General features: G+C 33.2%; 1 protein-coding gene across 2 annotated transcripts; it reads right to left on the reverse strand.

Moving 5' to 3' along the window:
* Window positions 1–1,149: 1,149 nt before the first annotated feature.
* On the reverse strand, window positions 1,150–23,645 carry LOC148606995 (Na(+)/citrate cotransporter-like). Of its 2 annotated transcripts, XM_088544954.1 has the most exons (14): window positions 23,422–23,644; window positions 22,067–22,216; window positions 19,834–19,949; window positions 18,882–19,036; window positions 18,171–18,246; window positions 16,745–16,906; window positions 14,660–14,785; window positions 13,510–13,602; window positions 12,386–12,490; window positions 5,583–5,668; window positions 4,805–4,908; window positions 2,843–3,004; window positions 2,347–2,484; window positions 1,150–2,080 (listed from the first exon to the last, which is right to left on the reverse strand). In XM_088544954.1, the coding sequence occupies exons 1-14, from the start codon at window positions 23,518–23,520 to the stop codon at window positions 1,898–1,900; spliced, it is 1,755 nt and encodes a 584-aa protein (XP_088401080.1). In that variant the 5' UTR covers window positions 23,521–23,644; the 3' UTR covers window positions 1,150–1,897. The 2 variants fall into 2 exon arrangements, with proteins under 2 accessions (XP_088401080.1, XP_088401082.1); XM_088544956.1 differs by lacking the exon at window positions 22,067–22,216 and having other exon boundaries at window positions 23,422–23,645.
* Window positions 23,646–24,723: the final 1,078 nt, after the last annotated feature.

A 24,723-nucleotide genomic window follows, 5' to 3' on the forward strand; every position in this document is an offset into this window, starting at 1 on the left:
AGAACGAGAAATTCCCTTTTGACTTTCGAGATTTTCTAAAGTATCGTCGATATCGGATGGAAAACCTTACGTGTTCCGAATAGACACCTGCTCCAAAGGAAGATAATTGTTGACAAGTCGGGAATAAGACGATAAAGACCGTAGAGTTGTTCTAAATAGCGCCAACGGTATTAACAAACCGACAAGATTGTCGTTCGATTGTGATCGAAACCTTCTGCTGGAAATTAATAAAGAGGGAAAGTCGGTTTTAGTGTACAATGTACAATAAAGTGTGCAGAGACTTGCCTTGGAAGTACGGTATCAGGTTTTCTTTCTCATTTTATCGCTACTGACAACGGTGGCCCTACGATTTTATAATGAGTTCCGTAATGTTGGATTTTAATGTACATCTTTTATGTGACATGTAAGTCGATTTTTCATAGTAATCCTGTTTTACATTTGTGTAATAAGTTTCCATGGTTAAGAAAATAAGTGTATATATTTCCCAATTGGTTCACAGCACTGGTTGGACAGAATATCGAAAGTGCTCTGTCAAAATTATAAACAGATCTAGGAACTAGGAACAAGTAGATAAACAATGCTTCGGTATGGCAATGAGACAAAAAGCAACAAACAAACAAAAACAAAACAAATAAACATAATAATAATAATAATAATAAAAAACCACAAACCCACCTGCACAAACTTTATAGCTTAAAAACTTATAACTAATCTCTATCAAAAAAATTACCCTGTGGAATAACATTTTAGCTGCATTTACTTTATAATGGCGTTAATGGACTATTTATCTCAATATTTATACGCTTTGCTATATACATTGTAACCGTATTTACGATTTTATTGATTTTACTGAGTGTTATACGCAAAGGTCACGTACTCTTGACTGGAGTTACATGTATGTTTCCCACAGTTCCAAAGCGTTGATAAAAAGGTAAATGTTGTGACGTATTCAGCTTTTCGACTTGAGTGTGTCAAATACATGTACCAACATGAAAAAAAATCTGCCGATAGAATTTATTTCTCTTCTCTCAACACGCAGGACGATGGTTTTCGTGCAGGAGTAATTAAGGGAACCAAGACTCTAGTGAAAATCAAAGGAATGTAATCAGGGAACAAAGACCAGACATGGTAAACAGACAAACACACACATCAAAGAACATAAACTAAACAAAATAATACGACAAAGTCACAAAAGAAAATGAGCGACTCGGACTTCACTAGACCAGATGAGATGTTCACAAGTACATGTATTCTTGATGGACGTGGAGAGTGTTGGTGTTGTATATATTCAAAAGGGTCAATGTCCGGCTGGTTTTGTCGCAAATTTCATTGACTGCTTTATTGCAGTAATACATAACTACGACAAAATTACAAAGACGATATGAAAAATTATTTTTCATTCAATATACATGTTAGATGCCTGTCTTAGGGAAGACATTTGTAAATTAGTTCCACATATACATTTATATAAATAAATGTAGAAGTAGTAGTTACCTATCAAACGGTTCTCTATAAGAATCAGGCAGTTGGTGAATCATGGTTGAAGAAACACACAAGTCTTTCCACGAAATCTTATTCAAAATCTTATCTAACGTCTCTGTTACTAAAATACTGAAATGGTATTTATTTATTTTTTTAAGTTTTAGTAATTCAAAAAATGAATAATTATATGAAATGCATTGCAATTTCAACATCAAATAGAAAAAAACTCTCTTTCCCCTTTTATTGTAACTTGGAACTCGCTTTTCTGCATCCGCTGACACTTCTAAGACAAATCAACGGTCAATACGTCTTCAAAAGACCATACACTATGTGCACATACTGTCAAAAGTGTGTGTTTTTTTCTGAGCATGATTAATATTTTTCAACTTTGCCTGATTCTTAAAGATTAGAATTCTTAACTCCCTAAAGAAAAGGAACTATTTAAACAGTCACACGTGCTATTAACAAGGGAAGTGTTAAAGTTATGTTTGAAAACATCCGGGAGTGTATGGAAACCAAATACAGCATTTCCCAACGTCTCTGTTGCTAAAACCAATACTGCTATTCCGAGAATATTCATAATAAATCCGACTTTGACCTGAAAAAAATGAAATAAGCAGAAGAAATATTTTAGTTATACCAATGCATTCTGAATAAAAAGTGTTATATCCTAAATTCGAATTTTACGATCATAGTTCTTTGGCGATTCTAAATCATCGATGATTCCGAAATGTCCCACCCGCGTGCGTGCATGCATACATGCAATTATATGCACGTTTATTAGAAACATAGGACAAATATAGAAACCAAATCAAACAATTAAAACCGGCATTTTTAATATACCTTTCCTGGTCTACTACTCACCATATCAATGACTTTAATATAGCCATAAGAGAACACTACAGCATTTGGCGGTGTTGCCACTGGCAACATGAAAGCAAATGATGTTGCTATGGTTGCAGGAAACATGAAGTAGAGTGGATTAACTTCCAGTTGTAAAGACTGAAAAGAATTGAAAAGTCTGATATTTTCAAGCATAGATTTTCTATAATTTTGAAGTAGAAGTGATAAAAGTCATTTCTGGATAATTTACATTGAACGGCACAACATACATGTAACTATCTCGTATTATGCCATAGTATGTATAATTATTGTATAAAATCACTGTACATCTGGGTTTCTGAAGTAATACATATTTTGCCCTATATCAAACGCAGTATTTGCACAGTTTCAAAGAAAGTATGTTTTACAAATAATCAATCTCATAAGCGTTTACATGTTGCCCAGTTCTTTCACAAGATAAATAAACCGTAAATAGTATAAGATACGTATTTTCATATTAACGTAGACGTAACGTTACCAATTCTGCAAGTATCGGCATTAGCAATGTCGTCATGGCAACATTACTGGTTACTTCCGTTGCCGCCGCCACAATAATACACAGTACCATATTCATAACCCATGGTTCTAGGTAATCAAATACTGCGAGTTGAGTTCCCAGCCATTTTGATAATCCATACTCCTTTGAAAAAAAATATCTTAAAGTTTGTATTTACTACAGTAGGACTGAAATGAATGAATACTATAATATCAGTTAATATAATGTGGGAATAACCAATACTGTTAGTAAGCTTCTTAAGTGATACCCCGGCTTGCATAATGTACAACCCACAAATAGAATGAATCCCATTTGCAAACATCAGACATATTTTTGTCCTATTTCATGCACATTTAAATATACATGTCATACCTGATATTGATACATGTATAAACATTTCGTTTTAACACATTGAACGCTTTAAGAGTTCTGCATTAAAATCTCTACCAAGAACTATGTATTTATATGTAAGTGTTCTATCTTTTTAGTAACATTAAATGATGCTATTTTATTCCGATAATAATATGCCATTGAGAGTTTGCAGACGATCTTTCGCATTTTGTCAGGATCCGCACTGAATTGTTACATGTATCACTACGAGAGTAAAAAGTGTTGTGTGAAGGCTTAAGACCCTCTTAGACAGCTGTTAGCATTTAATTTTATAGTATCGAAAGAGGCTTGGTAGTATAGTTTGCAGAAAAATACTTATTTATGTTTATATAAGCGTCATCAAACCATGCTTAGGACGAATAATATAGAAACAAAGATGCACAGTTTGAAATTATCGAAGATGTCATTGTAGATTTAAACTGACCGAGATAAATATATTATAGTGACGTTTAATGACGTTACGATCAAATATAACGCCAGGTCTGGGTTTCATAAAAAAAATCTGAGGATTTCCTCAAATATTTCCTCAACTAAAATTTCGACCAATGAGATTGCTTAATATTGGATATTTGAGGAAAAACTCAAGGATTTGAGATAAATTTCTACTTGAGATTTTTTTCATGAAACCGGACCCAAGTGTTCTCCATGTGCTAGAAAAAAGGTGTTAAATCTTACATATATTCATATGATCTAATTTGCAACAATGATTACTCAAGTGAAAGCCTTTTCATTACTAGTGAAAATTAACTTACAGATCTTTGCAATTAAAACACTCGTCTTTTCTTGGTAAGCATAAACAATATGCAACTTTACTTTATTTTACTATACTCGACGTCACATACAACACATTTTCGAATTTAAGCTCTACTTTTTAAACCGTCGGAACTTACCGCTAGAGTTGTCTCTCTTTTATTTAATATGAAGATATTTCGCATATATGCATGACGTGTTAATACCAACGAGTCGCTTATTGGCTTAAATCATGCGTAACAAATCCTTACGGGAAAATCCCATACTAATATCCGCCATGTTGGTTTCTACGGGACGATTTGTTTACAAACGAAGTTCGTGAGTTCCCGTCGAACTCCGGTGACAATCGTCTGCTTGATCAACTTCTCGGTATTGTACGTTGTTCGCGTAAAATAAATCCAAGATATCCGAATTAACGCCGAAATGCATTCTAGCTTATTCGGTTTTTGGACAAACCATTTGAACGTAAACAACATCTCCTAGCAACCCAATCACTGTAAACATGGCCGACTTTTTACAATGTAAATATTGGCACCGAAAATTAAAATCTGACCGGAATTTAACGATTCAATGTTTAGGGAGAAGCCGTTTGGCTAAACAAATGAGCAAGTCATTTAAGACAATTTAAACGACGGTAGGTGTCAATAAAGTCGTAGAAAATATTTTTATTCAAATTTTAACAGTATGTTATTTATGTGACGCCGAGTATAATACATTGTATATTGACATATATTGGCATATCAAGCGGATAATATTCGTGAAAAAATATATACCTGTATATATGGGACTTTATTCTGTATTTACCTGACTAATGAAAGCTAAAGCAAACCCTCCGCCGAGCAGAATTATCACTCCCCATGGGAGCCTTTTCTCTACTGTCTTCCAAGTTAATAAAGGTGGTATATGTCCTGAAATAAAGTAGTTCGAGTAAATAAGTCATTATACCACCTTACTACTTCCGGCATTACTTAGCAATTATCATACACCTAGTGCTTGCACATGTAGAGGAGATCGTTACATCGGAATATCACAAAAAGTAAAAAAAAATATATCAACCGAGACGCAGTCGATAGTGATACATTTTATTATTGTTGCGTATATTCCTGTGTAACAATTTGAACAACCTTTATTAATAACACTTTGTGGTATGTTTTCTAATATACTGAATACATTCGAAAATTCGAATAGGGAAAAAACTCTGATCAAAATGGTGATATATCGTAGACACAGGGTGATACACTTATAGGGTAGTATATCGCAGAATTTTAACTGGTCGATTCATCGTTTATCCAATCATTGTGTTTGGGTGGAGCAGGTAAGGATAAGACCAACGACTAAATTGCTGATTATTGTAGAAAGTATAATACAATGTACAAAAAAAGTTTTATCTGAATAGATAATGATAAACTTATATGAAAGATGACCATTTCAGATAGAAGTACCAATCATACAAGGCGCCTGACCCCGTCTTCTAATACTTAATACAAACACGATATTACCTTGAGGTCGATTATAAAGCACTGCAGATACATGTACCACATGAAATTAATAGTGTTTTGGTAAGGTTTAGTGAATTACTAACCTTTATCACCGTATTTTCTGAGCTTTGATGGAAAAATAAAAAGACTGCAGGACAAAAGTATGGCCGGTGTTGAGTTGGTGACGGTTCTAGAATGAAATAAAACAGAAAATGAAGCAGCAGACTATTTGTGCTATAAGAATGTCAAGTAACTGTAGGGGTTCCGAAATCTAGTCGGGGAAAATGTAATAACTAAGATAAAATTGTGAAATGCATTGACAACGCTATTTCGATTTTTTCTCAGCATACATACTTTCTACTTCTTATTTGGACATTTATACATGTATTGATACAAAAGGCATATGCTTATGTATGTTTAAGCAAACAAAGGACGATATGCTTACCCGACATATCAAAGCTTAAATAAAAAGTCTGAGTTGCAGGTTAAGAGGAGTACATGTATATTGATACATGTTTATACTATGTTTTCGCGCTCCATGGTAACGATAATAACATTTGTAATCTAAGCTATTTTGATTGGTTAAAATATGGTCACATGGTATTCCTTAATATACATTATTTCATATCAGTAAAAAATCAGTAATTTGATAAAACTTTCACACGTGCTATTAAATAACCTGCTGTATAAAGTTTGACCAGTCAATATCATAATGTGATAATGCCCGGTTACAAATTGAGAGTTACATCCACTTATTAAAACGCATTCGTGATTAAGCTTTTGTCAACGTAAATATGCAGAAACAATTTGCTCGACGTTCTGAAAAAAAATCGATGATATGGTTCCTCTATGAAACAAACATAACAGTTGTTGATAGACTGGTCAATATCGTAATATCAAGTTAGGCTGCCTGTAGGACAGAGGTATTGACTGCGAATGGGATACCCCTGGCGTGTTACGTGCTGGGGTTGTCAGGCTATAATACGGAAAACCTTACCGCAAACCATAGTGGTGCACCGTGTTGGGAAAGATGTCATGTTCCTTGCACGTTAAAGAACCATGCTGTGGTATTCGATAGGAGTAGGAACCTTTGCGCTCCGCCACAGGAGGATAAATTGCCCGACCCTACCCATCCATCCCTTTTTCTAGTGGCAATCAAAATTTTTCGACCCTATTATCCTTGTATCCCATGATCCCTTTTTTCATTTTATGTTCATTTTGTCATCCATTTCATGTTCATCGTCTGAATATGGTGAAATATTGCTGCTCGGACGTTAAACCCCAACAATCAATCAGCGATAGCGATAATGCCCTTGCCTACGGCTCGGTCATTATCCCGGTCTTAGTCAATACCACTCCTGTGGGCAGTCTAAATATCGATATTGACCAGTTTATCGACGACTATTATATAATTAAACTGCCAAAAAGATATAGACAATGTTCCTTTAATGTTCGCCATTGAAATAAAGGCTTATTTAGGGCATTATCGATAATGACTGTCTTTAGACAGTAACATTCATTTGCCTTAAACATTGATAGTGCCCTCACCTACGGCTAGAGGCTTTATTTACGTTTCATGCGATATTAATGTCACTTGGGATTGCAATTTATTGTGATGGCGTCGTGCCATCTTCATAGGCATTATCGTATAATTAATTAATGAATTCATTTATTTCAGAATGATTCACCTGATGAAACGGCTTGTTTCTCTCTTCAAATTTGTTGAAAGCGGTGATTCTTAAAAATGAGATTTTATTTGTATAACCAACTCTTTCAATTGTATGATAAAAAACATAGATACAAACATCTCTATCAGTGACATCGGTAGAACGCATCCCATAGGTGAGATAAAGGTGGCAAATGTTCCATTATTGTTCGTTTTATCAGTATGGAAGTTATGGAAACGCATATGGTACACCCTTGTAAGGATACTTTGTGGCAAATAAGTCAGAATAATAAGTTCTGTTGTGCGTTATAAGTTGGAATCCAGTTATCATGTTGAAGATAGCATGTCGGAATGATGTAGAAAAAAATGAATTACAATGTCGACTTGCTAATATTAATGTAATGACATTTTAGTAAGATGTTGACATGTTGAATTCAACTTGTTTATTGATGATGTCAACATATAACGTCAAATTGTTCATCTTGTGATATATCGTCATGTTGAAATCAACATGTCGGAATAATAAAGCAAAAATTGAATTTACAATGTCTACTTGCTCATATAAATGTAATGACATAAAAACAAGATGTCGACATGTTGATTTCAACATGACAATTTATCATCATATATATACAAGTTGACATAATAAATGAACAAGTTGAATTCAACATGTCGACATCTTACTAACATGTCATTACATTAATATTAGCAAGTCGACATTGTAATTCATTTTTTCTACATCATTCCGACATGTTATCTTTTACATAGTGATTCGATTCCAGCTTATAACACACAATATAACTTATCATTCTGACTTATTTGCCACAAAGTATCCTTACAAGGGGTGTACCATATGCGTTTCCATAGAAAGTCTATTTCTGTCATCGTGATAAATAAAAGTCGCGAAAGATTATCTCGAAAAGTCGTGATAATTGGGATATTTTGTCGACATAAATGACAATTTCATCTAAAAAAATTACGATAATTTTTCGTGATAGTTAAGTTAATTATGTCGACCGTTCGAGTTAATTATCACGACTTATAGAGAGTCATGCCAATATCCAGCTTCGACATAAATATTTTCGCAATAGCTTTTTACCAATATCACGACATTAGAGCTAATTATTGTGACAAAATGGAGACACGTTTCCTCAACTTGTCGTGAACGTATTGATATCTGTCGACATAAACTATCGCAATTTTATAGTTTAAAGTTATGAAAATGCCAAGTACTGTCAGCTAAAAGATTTTTGCATTGTGATAAATCATGTTGACTTTTTTGTGAAATAACTTGAATTGTTGACGTATTATTTCGACGAACGCGAAATTTCGCGATAATTTATCGTTACTTACCACGAAGAACTAGCTTTTGTCGAGATATTAAGTCAAAACGTCAAGTTAATTCACGAAAAAGTCAACATGAAATACCGCAACTCACATGTTTTGTTGTTGACACTACTTGGCATTTTCACAACTTTAAATTCTCAGATTGCGAATTGTTTATGTCGACAGATATCATAACTTTTACAATTTTTACATTTTACACTTTATACAACATACCCTCGAGCCGTTTGCACATTTTAATTTGGCTGTTCCGTATTTATTTTCTTTCATGTGTTATGTATGTACGAGAATCTCATTCTCGCACTTTATCTTGTTAGATAATGTATAGCTTGGAATCTTATCGGGCAGCCATAGGTATCTTCTTCATGAAGACTCGTCCATTATGTAGAAAATGTTGTCGCTATTTTAATTTTTCAATGTATAACTTATTGTATAATTTAGTTATGCGATTATGGTTACATACTAAGAACATTGTCAACATAACTTCTATGTATTATGAGGATATATAGTATGTGTTGATGCTTCTATTTTTTATATTATTGGTAATAAAATAATCGATATTGTTCATTTCGTTGATGAACATGATATAGTTTTCTTAACTGAATCACATTTAGATGTTTCCGTCAGTTCAGATAACATTCTTCTTCCCGGATAATCCGATTAGAAAAGATAGGAACTATGCGGGTGGTGGACTTAATATTGTATATTTTAAAGATCACTTAAACTTTCAACGGCGTGTTGATCTTGAACTTCTTAATTTAGAATTGACGTGGTTTGTGTTGATAACTAAACGAATGGTCACTCTAATAAATATAGTCTGTAGATCAGAAAGACACTCTGATCCAACCTTTTAAGGGTCTATTTGATCAGTCAATTAAGGCAGCTCTTGACGAGTGCACGAAGGTTATTGTACTTGGAGATTTGAATAAAAAATTCTTGATTAATTTTTCCAAGTGTAGTTAGAGATATTATTACAGTAAATGGCCTTTCACATATTGTTAAACCTACATACTTTTTCGGCAATACTGAGTCTGTATTAGACCCTAATTTAGTAATAGACAGTATACCGGTCACTGATTGATATTGTTCAGATTGATCACCGAATAAGTGATCATGATGGCACTTACATTACTATTGATTCCAGGTATGACAGTAAGAGGACCCATATGAGGCAAGTTTGGAACTATAAAAGAACAAATTATGATATCTTACGTAGAAAGGTCGCTGATACTGCTTGGTTTAACTTAATTACAAGGCAACCTAATGTAGACATAGCATGTCAGTCATTTACGGACACATTTTTGAAACTATCTTTTGTATACCATCACAAAAGATGATGATTAAAGAAAACGATAAAGTTTGGTTCAACTCAAACATCAGACGTGCGATCAGAATTAGGGATCAATTACGGAAATATTATTTAAGACATAAGACGCCAAGTAATCAATTTTAGTACAAGGCGCAACGTAACAAGGTAAATAATATGAAAAAAAAAAAAAAAACAAAAACAAAAACAAAAAAACAAAAACAAAAACAAAAACAAAACAAACATACACGCAGTTAAACAGTTTTATCTGAGTATTAACGAGACATTTTCAGATTTAAAAACTTCCAATAGTAAATTATATTGGAAGACTATTAAGATGTTATTGAAGGGTGATAACCCAAGCAACAATATACCACCACTCCGCGATCCTAACAACAATATTTTTGATAATTCAGATAAATGTAATATATTGAACTAATATTTTTGTTCTGTTATAGATATTGAAAACATAGATAAAAATCTTCCTGATTTTGATGACAGAGGAAGAGAGGTCATCTCTGATATTGTAATTGTCGAACAAGATGTTATTAACGTATTATTAAATTTAAATCCTACATGTAACAAAGCAGTTGACCCAGACTGTATAAGTCACAGAATGCTTATGAAATAGCAAGACCCCTATGCATGCTCTTAAAAATCATCAAGATTTCATACGTTTCCATCATATTGGAAATCGGCACATGTTATTGCCCTGTATAAAAAGGGAGACAAATCAAAGGTATCAAATTATAGACCAGTTGCTTTGTGGAGTTGCACAAGTAAAATCTTAGACAAGATAGTTTATAAACCTATTTTTAATCATTCATTTTTCAATAATCTTATTAATAAATTTCAGTCGGGATTCTTACCTGGTTTTTCTACAGTTCATCAATTGATTGAACTTTATCATGAAATTTTGTTGTCTTTAGATTCTGGTAAAAAAAAAACTTGCATTTCTTTGTGCGATGTCAGCAAGGCTTTTGACTGTGTTTGGATTAAGGGATTGATTTTTAAGTTAGAACTATATGGTATCAAGGGTAATTTATTAAAGTGGCTTTACAGTTATTTAGAATCTAGAAGACAAAGGATTGTTCTCATGGATGGAAAACAAACCATAAGCTCATTGTATGCTGGTGTACCACAAGGATCTGTATTTGGTCCCCTTCTTTTACTTGTACATGTATCACATGTATATGTCAATGACATGTCTGATAGTATGATTGGGCTTTGTGGAATATTTGCAGATGACACTTCGATTGGTCATATAGCGAAGTTTGGGATAAATGTGGATTAGTCAATTCAGACAGAACTGAGAAAATCCAACTTGAAGCAGCCAGAATAGTTACGGGTTTAACATCATATGCTAGTAGAGATTCACTTTATCGAGAGACTGGTTGGCAAACATTAAAGGATAGAAGAGAACAAAAGAAGCTTCTTTTGTTGTATAATATGATTAATGGACATTGTCTTGAATATTTATCAGATTTACTTCCCCCATTAGTATCTGAGATACCATTGTATAACTTACGCAATAACCGCAATTATAGCGTCCCTCCAACTAGACTTTCATTGTATGAACAGTCATTTTTTGCCAGCTACATTGAGCATATGGAACAATTTGGATCTCTTACGAGAATCACCTTCCTCTGATATATTTAAATTACGTTTAAAATTAAAATATCGTAATAATAATGCTATTAGTAGGCCACCACCGTTTTACCTTATTGATAAACGATTCATGAATTTGACTCATGCACGAATTAGAAATAAGTGTAGTGCTTTGAAAAACGACTTGTTTAGAGCACATATTATTTTTGATAAAAGCTGTTCTTGTGGAGCTATGTCAAACGACGCAGAACATTTTTTCTCGTTTGTCCAAATTTTACTGTGAAACGAAACATGCTTTTTCACAATCTGATTGGTATAGGAACAAATGTTTGTCTCAACACTCTGCTTGTTGGAGATGATAATTTGAGTTATGAGTTTAACTCGTTGATTTTTAGTCATGTTCAAACGTTCATTGAAGCTACTAGGCAGTTTGCACGTGAATAATATAATGTCGTAACAGCTCGTATGGTATATCGTGAACACTACTTGTGTTTATTTTTATCATATTCCACTGTAGCATTAATGCAATGGTTGTCTTGAAAAAATTAACTCATTTAAACATACATGTAATACATTCAATTTGAATAAATATTTTTTCAAAGTGCTTGTCTAATTTTATTCATGCTTAATCCTTAGTGCATGAATGTATGTTTATGGGTCACTGTAAGTTTGTTTGTGTCTATAGTAACTTTGTAAATAATACTATTTATTGTAAATGTCATAAGTATCAATCATATATTATTCAAATGTATATATATTAGAAGAAGGCATTGATAAGTTGTACAACTTGTGTCTAATCCAAATGTCTTTGACAATAAAATATGTTTAAATAAAATAAAAACATATGATCAAAATCAGCCATTTTTTTCAACAATAATACAAGACCGTACCATAGAAAAGAAGTTAGGCAAATACACAGTATTAATGCTACTGTACTTGGCAATTTGCCTGATTTTTAGGTTAAATATAAGTTAAAATCTTACTTGTTTGGAAAGAAATTCTTCCATCCTACATCGTCAGTGAGATCAATTGTTATCCATAAGACAGCCAGTAAAATGAAATGTCCAATGACAGCTGCCTGGGCAAAACTGATAAAAAAAAAGCTTCTTGAACGTAACTATTTTAGCGAGCATACTTTGGTGACTACATGTACACATATGGTACATATTTTTTTCTTGGGACAGGGGATCAAGGAATAGGTTTTTATATATCATACACGCACACAAACATACAAAAAAAACCCCCAAAAAAAACAACAAAAAAAACAACAAAAACCACATGCAACGAAAAATCATTTATGGGTCATTTTACCCGTGGTAGTAGCGTTATAAACAATTTCAGAGGAATGGAAAAGAACAAATATGATGCAACGCAACAAATTCACTAGTGCATGACCTTATATCCAAAATTATAGTCAATACATTCAGAGACCACCATAAGGTCTTCACCAATTTTGATTCTGATTCCACCAATGGATTCAAGTGTAAAAAAGTCACGTGCCATTTAGTTAATAACATACAAATGTAGTATGCTAATTTCAGTCAATTTGGTGCTAGTATGCATTGTATGCAATCATAGTGCAACGGTTACTGTCTGATAAAGATTGGGCAGCCCATGACTATGAATATAGCTGCCATCCGCACAAATAAACAAATTGAAGTTACAGGTACTCCCAAACGTTTAAGATGAATCGGTGCTGGTGTCTTTGTAACTTGATATGTCTAATTCAAGAAAAGACCAAATTTTGGTATGTAAATACATAGTGAAATGACTGAAATTAGTATACAGCGCTAAGGTTTTTGCACATGTAAAACAAAAGGGTCAGTAGCGCATCCAAGGGGGGGATCTCGCCCCTCCCCCTTAGAAACAAAATTTTTGAAAAATTGTGTGTTAAATCATGAAAAAACACTCACTTCGTGATCTTCACCGGTGATCCTCTCAATAATTATTTTTGAGGCCCCTTACCTAAAACTCTGAATCCGCCAATGAGCGTAATGATTTAAATATACTAACGGTCGAATAATAACAGGAACATAACATAATCAAAATATAATATTAAAAATCTTCGAAAATTTGCAACATGTATATTGCACATGATAAGTCTTACTTCACAGGTCCAAGATCTTTATATTGTTGCTTCAACATAGTTTTTACTCTTTTTCGTGATTCTGCATCACCTGAGCAGCACATCATACATTTCCTAAAATATATTCAGTATTGGCTAATCGGCAGATACAAAAATATAAATGTAAATGTACAATCATGTATATACTCGGTGTCGTTTGATAGAGGTTCCGATGGAGCAATTTCTGTATTTCTTTAATAGGGGAAGCTGGGATTCTATAACCCACCCTATTCATATATTTCGCCTTTGAAAAAAAAATTAAGACCTTTTCATATATTTTGTAACATTAAAACGAGAGACCTAATCCCACACATATAAGGAGTAACCCCTTGATTCATTATGACGTATAATAAGTTTTACTTAAAGAAAATTAATATTCATAAAATTACAATAAAATTGTATTATTTTCCGCAACAAATGATATTTTAAACTCCCTGCATTGTAAAACATATTTGCTTTTAGTATAAGACCTATTAGGAAGTCATTTGATGTACAGTTTACATGTATTTGGTGTATACAGTCAATGCATGCTATATATTTATATTAAAATATACGTCTTTTGTATATATAATATACATGTAAGTGATTGTTTCAACCCTATATCATTATCCCTATGTAGTGCATACACTATATAGCACCCAAGACCAATACCGGGTGTTTTTACAAAAGCAGAGGACGCTTACATTGTACCCTACCGGTGCACCTGGTCCATGCTACCAGTTTTAGTGGAGTTCGAGTTGCTCATTTACTTTTGGGCTTTTGGCTGATATACTGCACATTATGTAGGAGTATCGGGTAGATATGGCATATAACTCAGATTTTGGCATTTAATATTCAGAATATTATCGAGGAAAGTTTTTTTTATATTATGTATTCAATAATTAACTTGTACAGTTTAAATATTGTCATAACTACAAATAATGCCGTATTAAATAAAATACATAATGTAATATGTACATGTATACATAACGTGCATGTTTCTATAATTGAGATTAAAATGAATTCAAACCGCAGATTACATTTTCGATTCTCTCCTGGACGTACATATTATGCTTTTGACATTGAACACTTTTTAGGTGAAAGAGAAAGTAAAATCAAAATATTTCAGATCAAATGACGTGACTATACAAACCGTCTTAAGAAGAAAAGCTGTAACCACAACCAAGATATTACAAACATGACGGCTGATATTGGTAACCCAAAGGAAAACCACGTTGAAAACGTTACTGGGGATTCTCCTCCGTACTTTGCAAATATTCTACAAAAATCAAATAAAAAAAGGGTAAATGAAAAAAAAAAAACAAAAACAAAAAACAAAAACAAATAAGAAGAAAATAAATAAGAGTAAGTAAATAATCATGCAACTTTTGGTATGATAATAAAAACATTTGGCCGATAAAGATCTTAGAGCTATGTATGAGCTTCTTAAATTGGGACGACTATATAAACTTCCAATTAGTATTCAAATTGATTTATTTGATAAAATGGTAGAACCTATATTACTTTATGGCTATGAGGTTGTTGGATGTGGTAATGATAATGCATTAGAAAGAGTTCACTAGAAATTCTGTAAAATTATTTTAAATTTGAAATCGTTCACTGCTAGCTATAGGGTATATATGGTGGATAGATACCCACTAGAAATTGATATAAAGTTAAGGTGCATTGCATTTTGGAGAAGACTTGTATCTGGTAAACAGACAAAAATCTCATGCATATTATATAAACTATGTCAAAAATTCAAAGAACACTACTTATCCTTATGTTAGGAGTCGTATACACAGAAAATTTGGAATGAATGTGGCTTTTCATACGAAAATTCCGAAAGTGTTAACCGGCTTAAAGGTGTTGTGAGGCAAAGCCTGATAGACCAATTCGTACAACCGTGTTTGACTCTCCAAAACATTAAATCATAGAATCTTTAAGACTAGGCTTGAATTTGAAGAATGTTTTAATATTTTACAGAAAACTGACGCAATAAAATTTTGTAGGTTCAGAACTACAAACCATCAATTACAAATTGAAAAGGGCAGATGGCAAAATATAGATAGAAAAAACCGACATTGTCATCTCTGCTCATGTCAAAAATTAGGAGACGAATACCACTATACATTTGATTGTATTAATTTAACCGAAAAACGCAAAAGACTTTTACCTAGGTATTATCTGAAAGCTCATAACACCTTTAAGTTTTCTGTACTAAATAAATGTCAAGTAAAAAACAAAAAGTTAGTGAACAATTTATGTAAATTTATTTAACATATTAACGATACTGTTTGATCTCCTGGCTTACTCTCTGTTTGTACCGTCACTTTGTCACAGTTTTGTACATATTGTAAAAAATAGTTGTGTTTGTACATGAATGTGTGCGTTATATACTTGTTGATTTTCTCTGTACCAATGTAAATTGGCTGTTCGAGAATAAAGATATATATATGCAACGATGTTGCGCTGTGAAGTAATTGTTTATTATAATGACAATGTAGCATGTTTTTTAAGGGGTAGTATATCAATCACTATAATAATTAAATACATGTACATATTAAAAATTTCACCTACCATTGACCTCCTTGTTCATGTATAAATAAAATTCATTCATTAAAGTTTCCTTTTTAAACGCATATTCCGGGTACACGGAATTATAAATCTTCAAAAAACTGAACTGATACAGCTTTGTTTAAAGAGGACTGCTATTTTAGAGATCGTAGTTTGGTAGCAAAATATAACGACTGGATTATTAGGGCTAAGTGTGATGTGAACCAAAGTTTAATTCATGCACTTTTTATCAGGTGAAACAGAATATCAACACATTCTAAAAAGGAGAACATAGATTCTCCCAAAAAATAATAAAATAAAAATGGTACTCGACCTATTTTACATCGTATGTATACAGGAAAAACATCGAGGATTTTTATAACGCTCCAAAAGAAAACACGATAAAAAAAAATAAAAAAAAATATCATATTCAAAACCGATGCGGTTTAAAGCCAGTCTATGCGTAAGACCAAAACAAATATGAACCTGCATGCCCAAACCGAACCCCGAATAATCCGAAAACCAGACGCCTTTAAAAGTCGCTTCAAGCAATATGAATGAACTTTAACCTTGTAAACCAAACACATTTCTGAACGGAACGAATTTTAAGTCCAAAATGGATTCGGTTAGGATAGGTTTTACTCAATCTAAAATTGTACATGTAACACGTGTCATGACTTACAAGTCACTCTGTCCTTTGAAGATTACATTCGGTCCAGTGCCCGTCAGACTGCCCACGCCTCCACAAGTAGCTGATTGGGCAATGCAGATTGACAACATCTTACACACTCTGTTGTACTCTTCGTCGTCTTTTTCTTCGTCACTTTCCGTCGTCGTAACATGACTTTAAATCAAGGTATATATACATTCGATACTAATAATAACAATAGTCTTTTTCTTACAAGATTAAATGCTCTCTGAACTAAATCACACAGATCAGATTTGACAAAACTTTTTGTTACAAGAATTATAAAAAAAGGAATAATTAATAATTTAAAGAAAAGCGTTACCTTTTTAAGTAAAATTCAGGCATGAAGTGATTCATGCATTTCAAAAACCCACCGATTTTCTCAAAAGTACAGATGTGAACATGAAATGGAAGACTGTGAAGTAAAAAATATGATATATAGATTGAAAAAGAATAGTTTGTTCGATAGGTTTTTGCTTCACTATGAATCACTCTATATTGGACAATGTCTGAATTTTATATGGACTGGTACTTAAAACAAATCAGAGGCCGATAACTTTCACTTAAAAATGCACAATTTCAATGGAGAAAGTAGGTAAACAGTAGTAGTCTTTGTAAGAATCATGCACATTCTGTAGTATTTATTTCACTCCAAAAAAAAAGGCTACACATTTTTAATTGTATAATTAAGATGCTTTATAGGTCTACATGATGAATGTATAATTATTTATTCCAATCTGTCTACTCTTAGAAGAGAATCTAGACTGAAAATCTACAGTTTGCCTTGTACTTTAGTGTCATTTACAGAGTTATCTATCTTCCTTAATTATTTTGAAATCTACAAAACATTCTGTATAATTTGTATCTCCTAAGAACAAGGGTTACATGAAAAGCCACAAAGTAACTTCTGTTTACTACGATATTTTAAACAAAATATCAAAAATAAAAATACGTTGGCTTTCCAATAATGAATCACTTTTTGCTAGATTCTTACCTGGAGTGCTACTTAAGTGTAAGTATTTGTAAGAATCAGGCAAATTGGAAAAAGCAGAAACATGCATGTCAAAACCCTACAGATCTGACAATGTCATATCATTCTGTAATATTTTTTCAATTTGAAAAGACCATTGTTTGATCTCTGCATCACTGGCTTTGCGCAAAAATTTTTCAATTATAGAACCTTAGGAAAATGAGGTTTTTGAAAGAGTTATCTGCCACTGAAATGTTCATTTTTAGTGCATTTCAATGAAATTGTAACTCAGTGGTCCAGCATGATATGGAAAATTTTATCTTTTTTTCCTTGATTCTGATGGTGCAAATAGTTATATTACACTATCAAAATGATGTTTTTTTTATACTATGTTTCACAGACTGTCCGATTCTTACAGAGACTGACACTTAATAAGTATTTTTACATTACCTTTCCTTCACGTCTTTCCCTTGAGATTTCTCAGGAAAATCCACCCCATTTATTTGAACCTCTTTTGTGTCCTTCACTGAAAAATATAGAGACAGTGGGTCCGAACGAATTGATCAGCGTCAGGACATCGTAACGTGCTCTACACACTGCATTAGGAAAGGATTTGTTTTGGTACGGGCAAACAGTAAATTTTCAGAAAATATTATAATTTATATGCATAATATGCAAAATATTGGAACTATTTCATTGATTTTTGGAAGTTTTGGTACGAATGGGGCAGTATCAACTGTCACACTTCCTACGCCTAAGCTATACAAATGTACAGTACCATATGGAGCTAAAAAAGTTTCTTCTGAAAACAGAGTTTTCTTACGCCTGAATTGGTCATTTGAATTCTCTGTGTAGTAAATCCTGCAAAGTTATGATGTTGATATTTTGAGCACCTTTTCATCTATACAGAAACCACAGTCATTGTATAACTAGCCTCCACCACTACCAGCGGACGTGACGTACGACCTGCGTAATTTTATAAACACGCTAAGGTAAGAACTTGATTTGGTTGTCTTCTAACGTACAAATCCCAAATTCTTCATTATCTAAATCTAAATTACTTTTTGAAGTACAGTTTGTATCATAATACTGTTAGAACTAATATTTTTTAAATGCCTGACACATTCATTGACATGTGCTTAACGATTGAAATTACGTTACTTTCAATAACATCCTGTGGTTCAGTCGCTGTTTTGTTTGAAGATTTTAGCTGTATCAATATGGCGTTCGCTATCGGTACCATCATTGCGGAAGTCGCTGTGTTGCTTATCCACATTGAAAGCAACCAAGTTGGTAGCATTAACCCTAACATGAGCCTAAAAATGAAACAGGTGAGGGATAAACACTTTGATTTTGTTGGGAGGGTAGGATAAGGCAATTGAAAAACCGTAATCTAGGTTTTTTTCTTCATATTTTTTTTTATAGTTTTTTGAACCGATCGTTTAATTTCTCTGACTTTCAAAATGATATTGAATTTTTCTTGCCTTTTTCAAATTACTTCTTTCATACTCGTGAAAGGAGGTGCTAAGTGATTAGCGAAAACCTACTACAAAAGTTTTCTTTTTACCGTGTTATGGTGAGATTTATTAGTAAACTACGACAGGGTATCAGAAACCATCCTATTTCCATTGGAGAATGATCAGATTTGATATGAAGGGTGAATGACATTTCTTGGAGAAAAAAAATTATTAGTCCAATTTATCAAAAGATAGACGACACTACAGAAATTGCAGCGAAAATTTAAGAATGAAAATTCTGATTCTTGTTCCCTTGAAAATAAGTGGTTGATTAATTAATAGATTGTTTATGCAGATATATCATTCATTTCAGGACGAGGATGATTGACGAATCGAGATCCTGCTTTGTACTAGTCCGACACGCTGAGTCGGATCTTTATTGTGCTAGCTCACAGAAATAACAGCCCGCAGGTAGGCATGTTACCCTAATTGGACATATGTTATGACTGTAAGCCAACCAGTCGTCATTTTACCCCTTTATTACCGCGTGATTGGCGGAGAACTAGTGACTTTAAATTTTGAAGTCTTTGGTGTGACTCGACCGGAGATTGAATCCTCGACCTCCCCAACTCGTTTCCCCCTTAGAAGTTGATTACCATCTTGTTTCAGTTCCGACGAGTAATAAAACTTTCAGAGCCAGTCGTTTGTGGATGTTCCAGTGTTCTATGGCAACAGCTATTATCAAACCTCCAGTGAAAAGCATCGATGTGTCCTAATAAATAAGAAAAAAAAGTAAATGACCAATTATATAGGCCCTTTCGTGTTTTTTAAGCCCGCCCAGTACTTCTCTGATGTAAATGTTAACAGTGTTCAACCTATTTTGAATGGGAAACGCGTATACTAGCGGAGGTACTAACTGAGTAAGCCCGGAAAAAGCAGTTTAGGGTCAATGGTCTCAAACTTTGTTACTTATTAATACAAATCGAGTTCATAGTTCGAGGGCGTTACAAGTTCGTTGCGGCTAAAAGGTAAGAATGCTATTTTAAGAAACGTATAAGGACACTTAGAAAAAAAATATGTGTTTTCTATTACCTTATCCATTCTATTTTTCTCAGCTGAAAATAGAGTATCCTTATGATTTTTGGTAACTTTTCATTAAGTACTGTAAAAATCAGAATGTGTCTGCCATAAGCTCAATGTACATGATGTAAGTAAAATACTAAACAAAATCCCTACCTACAATGTACTTCTGTACATGTGTATCTACCCAAATTTTTACAAAGGTGTGATGGGAAACAAACATATTTTTTTACTTAGAACACATTTATATTTGCTTAATTTACACGATATCGAACTCAACCTTTGACATTCTTTGCGATTTAAGGTTTGTGAATCCACGTACATGTGCATGTAGAATTGTTTCAAATGAAACGATAGTGATTTGAAATTATCTTTTAACATTTTTCTATTTATTAAAAACTTGAGGTTCCGTTTGCTGAAAGTTACCAGACAGACTGTTTTGTTTTTTGTTTTGTTTTTAGTAGCAGTCTCTGTAAATATCTGGCATAAGGTGAATCATGTATATCAAAAATCCACCACATTCCCTTTTTATTTTTTTTTATTATGAAGCAGTTTCAGTACACCCAGTCTAGGTTTTTCATTCTCCTGATTGCAGTTTGAATTTTATACGGATTGGTAGTAGTACTTGGATTTTCTAGTTACACGAAAAAAACCTTGATTGCGAGAATCTGTCCGGAAATTTTACGATCCGGTTCTAAAATTACTAGTCTAAGAGCTGAACTTGTTGAATTTTTGACCAGTTCCTTTTTTTTTTTAGTCCAACACTTCGCGCCAAAATTGCTGGAAGGGTTAAAGAGTAATCAAGGGAACCAAGGTTATAGCGGTAATCAAAAGACAGGGACAAAGACCCGACATGGAAAACAGACATACACAACAAAGTAACTAAAATCATACATACAAAGTAACAAAAGCAAATGAGCAACTCGGACTCCACTAAAAACTGGGAGCATGTAGGGTAAGCGTCCTCTGCTTTTCTAGAAACACCCGCCAAGTTGCTCATAAAAAGTCAAGTCCGGGGTAGACAAGCGAGGAAAGGAAAACTATGACCCGTTGAATAAATCAGTTTCCATGGTGCAGATGGATACACCATGATAACGATCCACGATTTCATGATGTCGACCATAAAACTTCTATAGTAATGACTTCAATCTTGTAGCAACATAACCCTGTTCCAGAAGCCTATTTGTTAGAGTTCTATCGCGATACAAAAAGTTTGCGTAGTTTCGGCTAGCTCTGGCATAACGTATGAGTTGTGACATGAACACTCCATACGCAGGTGCTGGATGGATGTTGCCAAAGATGAAAGGAAAGTTAACAATACCGAATGAAAAGTCATCACGTTTGTCGTAAAGTTTGGTCAATGGTTAATGTGGTTTATTTCTAACTTTATTTCTAACTAAATATTTTATGGAACTATTTTGACAAATTCTGGTAAACAGTTCAAGAAAAAAAATTCTCCTTAATCCATCCGAGGTTTTTTTAAGTGAAGCAGAAATGACAGAGAACGTACAACTGTAGTAATGTCATCTTTGTTGCTAAAAGATCTAAGATCTAAAACCCCAAAAGGAAAATCTAAGATCCTGAATTGATCAGTTATATTGGATACATCATTTTATCTTAATTATGAAAGCCTAAATTATAAGTTTTACACTGTGGGTATGCTGCGAGTAAAACTTTATTTATTGAGTATTAACATTGTCTGAAAGGAAAACTTTATGTTAGAAAAAAAAGATAATAACAATGAAATATTTTCCTGATCGGATTTATTTTCATGCACTCTTTTTTCTACATTATTGATTATTTACCTACATTTAGATAATGTGAGGAAACCGTCTTCGCACTACCCAATCCAACCAGCGGTGTAAGAATTATGGGTAGCAATGACGTGACAGCAATTGGCAACGCCTCTGTTACCCAATATATACCCATGATGAATAAAATATAGGCACATTTTGCCTCCTGAAAGAGAATGTTAAGGTCATCAATCAATTTTTGCGAAATCAATAAAAAGGCGAGGCAAATGACTCTTTAATCCTTGACAACATTATATAATTACTTCCTTATACCACCTGACACACATGTGCGCTGATGACATGTCTATATTTGTAACTGTAGATGACTTTATGTTCATTCTGCTGAGCAAGCTTTTCGTTGTTTTCTATTTATTCTTTTCATTTCTCTCTCTCTCTTTTTCTCCGACAAAGGACTTAGAATATCGTGCTTAACTGTGTTTACTGAGTTTGCTGTGGCCTACACAATTTCTTTTGCAAGTTCCGTGGATGATAAATAAATCATTATCTTTAGTGGCGGATCCAGATAGGGGGTACAGGGATTGGCACCCCCTTTTAATTGGAAAATTTGTCAATTTTATATTTAAAATTGACAAAAAATGGCACCCTCCCTATTTCTGAGGAACCCCAGCTACAGTGTAGTACCCTCCTTTTCAAAGTGTCTGATCTCCATGAAAGCACTGCGACATAAATGTACTTCCATTTTTTGAAAATGTTTTTGTGTTTTCACAAAGATATTATTATTATTTTTTTTGTTTTGAAAAAGAAATTCATTTGACCACAGCACCAAATTTTTCCGCCAATTATCTCACCTTTGAAATAATTTTCCAAATAAAGAGGCTTTTTTAAAATAATGTTTTTCTAAATTATGTCACAAAGTTATTTGAAATAATTTAGATATATTATTTTTACTTCATTTCAAATTTTATTAGTTTGTAGAAAATATATATGTCTGCATGATTTTGCAAGGCAGAAAAGAATATTCCATGTAGGTATGATATACTTCAATTTCCTTCGCAATTTGCTTAACGTGCATGGCCGAAACGTCTTAAAGAAATAAAGATGTGTTGCAAAGACAGTTCTCGCAGATATTTCGTGATCGCAATCGCGGGTCCCTTTACATACAGCATCACAGTGGCGGATCCAGTGATTTTGAAAAGATGGAAAAATGGGGAGTGGTTCCAGACCATTATTTGCTAATTTTTGTTAATTTTTGTCCCAACTTAGAACGTAATTACATTTATACCTAGCAAAATTTTCCAACATTAGGGGGTTCGAACCCTAGATGGCCTTGGATCCGCCAATGCTTCAGCTTGTCTTAAACACATATTCATATAACGAAAACATGTAATGCAATAAATAAAATGCTAATACCTTTGATCCAACCACTAATGGTAATGGAAGCAATAGAATGGGTGCAAGAATCACAACGACGGTATTCCGGAAACGGTTTATGTTCCTCAGAAATGCCATTTTGTCAAAGACGGTATGAGATGGGACGTCGTTGGTTTGTAACCACAAGTAAGTACATATCTTATATAAACACTATTGAAGACAACCGAGTATACGGCGACGTGTATAGGCATTACATTCATAAATTTATGACGGGGTACTTGTATACCAAAAAATGTTATCTTTATTCAAACAAACACTTCAGGTTGGTTTGCACAATGCAGTTTAAAGATAATGAATGAAGATGTTATAAATAGGTTTGTTAGTGTTTCCTATTAAATATCTTAAAGAATGGTAGACTATCTACAGCGGTAGAGATATCTACTGCTCCCTTTAACATTTGAGACATGCACGTACAGTTATGCCCACTTTCATGACGTCAGTGATAGTAGCGATCACAAAAAAAAAAAAAAAAATAAAAAATAAAAAAAAAAAAAAAAAATAAAAAAAAAAAAAAAAAATATATATATATATATATATATATATATATATATATATATATATATATATATATATATATATATATATATATATATATATATATATATATATACAGATAAGAAATTCCTGTTCCTAAGCATTTATTTCTACTGGTTTATCATTACATTTTTTTTAGAATGAATTCAGGCTAATTACTGACAGAGAGTAGAATTGAGGTGATCATGGCTACATGTATGTTATCTATTGCAGGTATTCTTAACGTGTTCATATATATATTCATAAATCAGTCCCCGAATCCAGGCACAGCAAATCACTTAAGTGACCACGATCTACATGCATTTTCTGTCTGATTGTTAATCAACTTCACGAAAGGTCAAGGGAAATAATAGCTATATAATCCTAATCTTCTGCGAAGAGGCATATTCGCTACTTCAAAACTTTACTCTTCTGCCACACTCGGTGGTTAACCTCACCCCTGCCTACAAATTAGTACAGTACACCGGAATGGCTCCACATTTCTTAATGGGTGTTGCACTTGCCCTGGGTATTTGTTCAAATCCTGTTTAACAGAGCGTATAAATTAGCAGAGTGATACATGTATGTAATCAATCATGAAGCGCGGTTTAAGGTTTGCAGAAGAGACTAATATAAGGCGAAAACAAAAGATAATCCTTTTTATGCAAGGATACTATTTGGAAAAAAAGAACACATCATGTATGTCTATATTTTGGTCAAAATTCAACCCTAATGTACAATAGAAACATACAGCACGTCTTCCGTGCT

This window comes from Perna viridis, chromosome 9, assembly GCF_037379345.1.
Source record: "Perna viridis isolate PV_CMFRI_1.1 ecotype Kerala chromosome 9, ASM3737934v1, whole genome shotgun sequence".
NCBI classification, from domain to species: Eukaryota; Metazoa; Mollusca; class Bivalvia; order Mytilida; family Mytilidae; genus Perna; species Perna viridis.

What these genes read in the sequence shown, in the direction of transcription:
- LOC148606995 (XM_088544954.1), bottom strand. Translation starts at nt 23,520, where the DNA reads ATGGCATTTCTGAGGAACATAAACCGTTTCCGGAATACCGTCGTTGTG. An exon ending in CATTAGTGGTTGGATCAAAG is followed by an intron (nt 22,217 to 23,421) that starts GTATTAGCATTT and finishes ATTCTCTTTCAG; the next exon opens with GAGGCAAAATGTGCCTATAT. An exon ending in CAGAAAATACGGTGATAAAG is followed by an intron (nt 4,909 to 5,582) that starts GTTAGTAATTCA and finishes ACTTTATTTCAG; the next exon opens with GACATATACCACCTTTATTA.